Source organism: Dryas octopetala, chromosome 2, assembly GCF_963921425.1.
Source record: "Dryas octopetala chromosome 2, drDryOcto1.1, whole genome shotgun sequence".
Taxonomy (NCBI): Eukaryota; Viridiplantae; Streptophyta; class Magnoliopsida; order Rosales; family Rosaceae; genus Dryas; species Dryas octopetala.
Genome location: NC_141367.1, coordinates 775185 through 781132, shown reverse-complemented (window position 1 = coordinate 781132; position 5948 = coordinate 775185). Strand labels below are relative to the sequence as shown.

The 5948-nt window shown below is 34.1% G+C and overlaps 1 protein-coding gene across 1 annotated transcript; it reads left to right on the top strand.

Annotated features, from left to right (window-relative positions):
* Positions 1-655: 655 nt before the first annotated feature.
* LOC147292329 (polyketide synthase 5) lies at positions 656-3469 on the top strand. Its single transcript, XM_086233675.1, has 2 exons — positions 656-936; positions 2275-3469. Exons 1-2 carry the CDS (start codon positions 759-761, stop codon positions 3270-3272), a joined length of 1176 nt encoding a protein of 391 aa, XP_086089801.1. The 5' UTR covers positions 656-758; the 3' UTR covers positions 3273-3469.
* Positions 3470-5948: the final 2479 nt, after the last annotated feature.

Sequence of the window (5948 nt, the reverse complement as noted above, 5' to 3'; positions counted from 1 at the left end):
GAGAATCAAATATCGGTTAGAATGCAAGTTTTTTTGAAAGACCGTTTTTTTTTTTGCCGGAAAAGACAATGTTATTTATTGTCTATTTTCTAATTTATATGGCATTTTTATATCTGTTTTACAAATTTATTGACGTGGTGTGTATGCACGTGTCACATAAATTGGGATTTAACAAAAAAAAATTAGTACAAGTAACATTTCTTTTTAAAAAAATTGATAGTTCTTATTAGGGATGTAAATTTTGGCTATGTATTTTTGACAGTTTTTCTAAAATAATGGTGTTCAGCTACACTTGTCTATTTCTCTCTTTCCTAAGAACAGAATCTATCCTTTTAAGTAAACAAGTGTTTTGTAATCTGTAATGTGAAATGACTCATAATTTGTAATCTGCAAAGAAAAAGAGACATGTCTTACCAAAAAAAAAAAAATAGAGATGAGTCCTAACAAATCCTTTGTGCATGTGTTCCAAATTTCCAAATATGAAGTGAATGTTTGATAGGCAGCCACATGAACCTCAAAAATCCACGTGCCAACTGCCCTCTTAGGCTTAGGTAGTTGGAGATTGGAGGGTACAAAGGCATTGGTCAAAGATCATAAAGTCCACCTACCCCTTCTTTCAGTTTCTTTTCATATAAATATAACTACTTGTAATAAACATTTTGTCACACCTGCCACTAAAACACCAACAACACCGCCTCTACTATTGCAGCTAATTATCTCTCCTCGTCTTTCATCTTTCTTGACGATCCAGAAAAATTATGGTGACCGTGGAGGAAGTTCGCAAGGCTCAACGGGCAGAGGGTCCGGCCACCATCCTCGCCATCGGGACGGCAACTCCACCCAATTGCGTGGACCAGAGCACATACCCTGACTACTACTTTCGTATCACCAACAGTGAGCACAAAACTGAGCTCAAAGAGAAATTCCAGCGCATGTGTAAGTACTACTTCATCTTCTCTGCTTTTTTTCCTTCTTGTTTTTCTTCGGCTAGCTTTTTGTTTTTTCCATCTGGGTGCAAAAATTGTTGTTACGTTCCAGCACATAGAAATATTATCATGATTCATGACCAAACAACAAAAGAGAGAAAAATTATCACAGTGAACTAGTGTAGAAGGAGATCGAGTAAAAGTAGGAGCTAGCTAGAATGTGGAAAGTGAATGATTTGTATTAATTACCATATCCTTACAAATTTTTTTTTTACTCTATTATGTTTATATTTTAAATCTATTTATTACTATTATCAGTTTAAGTAATATGAATAAATTTACATTTCATATATGATATATATTGGTTTTTTTTGCCAGTTTTATATATATTAGTTGACAAATCTGACCAATATATATATATATAATTAGTTCACAAACAGTGTTCTCTTTATTATATATGTGCATTTGCTATATGTACTCATTGTTTTTCATTATGGGAGGGTGTTCGTTAACTTGTCCTTTTTAATCTTGGACTGATATGACTTAATCCTTTATACTACATGATATATAGTTCCAAATCTGTGAATCAAAAATATATAAAAAGAAAATGGGAGAAAAGAAAAATGATGTTGATGGAGGTTTGGTTAGGAATGTATACAACTTTAAATATTTAGCCAGGTAAATTAAGTTATAGGATCCAATTCGGACTAAATGTTAATATGAACCGTATGTGTAAGGTATGGAGGAGAACTAAAAAAATTGATTAAAGTTCTCTACTATATATAACACTTTTTGAGTGTGTACCGCTAGAAACGTATAGGATTCTTTACTATACTTGGATTGAATGTTCTATAAGACTATAACCTATAAATTTAATTTGAATTTTCAAGTATATTTGTTTTTATTTGTTTCAATCTTCACAATTTATCATTCTAAAAAAAACCATTTTTATATTTATACATTTATTACTCTTGAATTTGTAATATAAATTATTAAAATTGAAACACATAAGAATAACTGAATAAGTATGAATTTTTAATAAATAGTTCAAATTAAAACAATGTAAGAACAGAATCTAAATCTAGGTTACAGTCTTACAGAACAATATTTAATAATTTTGGTAGTTATGCCACAGAACATTTAATTTTTACAAGGTATCCATTGTGGGTCATATGACACATTATTTATGAGATTAATGTAAGAAAATCATTGCAGTAGTGGGTCATTAATTGTGTTCAGACTTTGTTCAGAGTGGTGGATAAGCATATTAAATTAGCTATATATATGTGTGTATGTGTATGAATACGTGTGGTAACGTTTGTAGTGACATGCATTCTCATTTTGTCAGGTGACAAATCTATGATCAAGAAGCGTTACATGTATTTGAATGAAGAAATTCTGAAGGAGAACCCAAGTATGTGTGAGTACATGGCACCTTCACTTGATGCGAGACAAGACATGGTGGTTGTTGAAATTCCAAAGCTTGGCAAAGAAGCTGCCACCAAGGCCATTAAGGAATGGGGCCAGCCCAAGTCCAAAATCACCCACTTGGTCTTTTGCACCACTAGTGGTGTGGACATGCCTGGGGCTGATTACCAGCTCACTAAGCTCTTGGGCCTCCGCCCATCCGTCAAGCGTCTCATGATGTACCAACAAGGGTGCTTCGCAGGTGGCACGGTGCTCCGGTTGGCCAAGGACTTAGCCGAGAACAACAGGGGTGCACGTGTTCTCGTTGTGTGCTCGGAGATCACCGCGGTCACCTTTCGTGGGCCTAGTGACACTCACCTTGATAGTCTTGTGGGCCAAGCCTTATTCGGTGATGGTGCAGCAGCCATTATAGTTGGGGCAGACCCGGTTCCTGAGGTCGAGAAGCCCTTGTTCGAGGTTGTCTCAGCAGCCCAAACTATTCTTCCCGATAGTGATGGGGCAATCGACGGGCATCTTCGTGAAGTTGGGCTTACCTTTCACCTTCTCAAGGATGTTCCCGGGCTTATTTCGAAGAACATTGAGAAGAGCCTCAATGAGGCCTTCCAACCTTTGGGCATCTCAGATTGGAACTCACTATTCTGGATTGCACACCCAGGTGGGCCTGCAATTTTGGACCAAGTAGAGTCTAAATTGGGCCTAAAGCCTGAGAAGTTACATGCCACAAGACATGTTCTATCTGAGTATGGTAACATGTCAAGTGCTTGTGTGTTGTTCATTTTAGATGAGGTGAGGAGGAAGTCAAAGGAGAATGGGCTGAAGACCACAGGAGAGGGACTGGAGTGGGGTGTGCTATTTGGGTTTGGACCTGGCCTCACAGTTGAGACTGTTGTGCTTCACAGTGTGGGTGTGACTGCTTAATTAGACTTCAGAGGCATCAATGTATTATTTGGTCCAGATTTCTACTTGTTTTGACTTTCAGATGTTTTGTACTTTGAAGCGTGTGTGGGACATCATGGGGTAAACTACTAAACTTTGGTGTAATGATGAATAATATATGTTCCATTTCACGTGATGAAATATTATAATTGTTGAGTTACGAACTATTTTATTCTTAATATGATAGAATCATAGAAGTTCCACTGTTCCACTATGCATCTTACCTATGCCATTTACCAAAATCTAAATATATACAATATATATCGATGATCTTATCCATGCCCCAACACACAAAAGTAGGGCTACATGCAACAACTTGAAATTTTATTGAAGATGTTGAAGATGATAATTTTCTGTTTAATCTATGAATTAATGGCTACATGATGAGGATATATGCCTTCTTTGATCTGGTATGCTTATTTAGTTAGCTAGAAAGTAGAACTTTTGATGCATTCCCAAGATGTTACCTTACGCTGCTTCATAGCCCTCAGGTTGTCCGAGTTAATTCAAAGATTGGAATATATAGTAATTTCTATGAGTATCTCATAGTGTACAAAGCATATAACTTTATTCTGACTTGGATCCTCTCCTAATCTTCTTAAACTTTTTATTATAAGATGCCATGTGTACATTTCAAGATCAAATGGTTCATATTAATTTAGGGCTATAGCATCAAATTAAATAATTAAAGAAAATAAAAAACGTGAGGAAAAAAAGTTCAAACTTTTTTTTTTTTTTTTCTCTTTTGGAGATGTTCGTCTCCTCCAAAACCCTTGTCTACCATGGTTTTTTCTTTCTCTACAAGTTTATAGCTTGAGAGATAAAAAGCTGTTGACAAATAATATATGATTCTTAGTAGTTCTCTCATTAATTTGAAATTTATATTTTGTATTTTGTACAATTTTTTTTTTTTTGAAATGTCTTGGTTGTTTGGTTGATCTTCCAATTCTTTGGCCATTTTCTTGTTTGGCTTACAAAATCGTAACAATTAATCTGATAATCACACTATCAATCACCATATGATCTTCCAATATAATGGCAGATGAAGTGAAATTAATATGATCACCATGGCAGACAAGGTGCCTCTCTCTCCAAAAGTGCAACATATATAACACTAACGAGAGAGAGAGAGAGAGAGAGAGAGAGAGAGAGAGAGAGAGAGAGAGAGAGAGAGAGAGAGAGCTTATAGATAGCAGAGAAACCTTGTTCTGCCAAGGGTTGGTTCTAGGCAGGAGACTTACGGCACCATTAGAAAACAAGAAGGCAATTACTCAACTCATGTTTTTTTTTAAAGCTAAATTCATGTTTTACAAATCAAATGAAAGATAAAATATTTAATCATTGTAGACCGTAAGATCTTAAAATGTACACGTGACATCTTATAATAAAAAGTTTAGAAAGGTTAGTAAATTAGTTAGCTAAGGAGAGGATCCAATTCCACTTTGTATGTCATGCCCCCAAATCTAGTGTCAATATTGTACTGAAATATGACACATGAATTTGTGACGTGAGTTGAGAAAATAAATTTCTCCATTTTCATAAGAATAAAATTTTGCAAAACTTCATAATACAACCTTTATTTAAAAAGTTCGATTACACATAGACTTTGGAAAATATAAATTACACTTGTAGAAAAATATAATTAATACTTAGAATTTTCTTTATTAAAGAAAACAACATTCCTCCCAAAATTCCCCATGAGTCTAGACGTTACCTGAAAATAAAAATGTGTAGCATCATGAGTTACACGAACCAGTAAGTACTAATAACTTAAACATAATACTTATAATCATAAAGATAAAAATAATAATAATCAAGTATGTTAATTTCCTTTATAACAGAAAACTTAATTGTTTTAGTTATTAAATAAGATCATAAGTGTTGGTGCATAAATCATCATAAATCATAAACGTACGTTGATGGATAAAATTATCGTAAATCATAAATGTTGTATTCACAACTGAATACGAAATCAGCACACTAAGGTCCATAATACCAAAGTGTGTATACGTAGAGGTTCATAATACTAACTAAGTATAATAGTGCACTATCTGTAGGGACATGGGCCCTAATTGATCTTCTAATGATATTTTATTTAAGCACGGGGCAGTACTACGCCCAGCTTCATAACCATAAGGTATACATAAATATTCAAGTATGTAAATATATAAACATTAACATATGTTTACATAGAATCTAACATAACATAAATATATACACATATAAGTAGAAAATATTTTATAAGCATATAACTTACAATAATTGAAGCCTGAAACTTGTTTGACAAAAATTTAAAATGGAACAGGTATTGAAATAGTCCATTTTTAGAATTTGTTCTTCAGGGGCAAAATGGTCATAAAGTCAAAATTCTCGGAAATTGTCTCATGCACGTTCATTTTCGTTCATTTCTGTCACCTTGAAATGCTTAACTTTTCTTAACTTTCTCCTTAAATATCTCAGTCATTTTAGGACCAATTTGGGCAAGTAAACACTCTAAGTTGAAGGATTTTTCACAAGGAATTCATCTAGAGGAGCCAAATTTACAAATTCATTCTAGGTTATTTGAAATTAGGCCAAGAATAGACCTGGATAGTCGGATAGAAATGCCATTTTAAACAGGCAGTAAGATTTCGGAGTCAATATCTTTTTGTGTGTTTA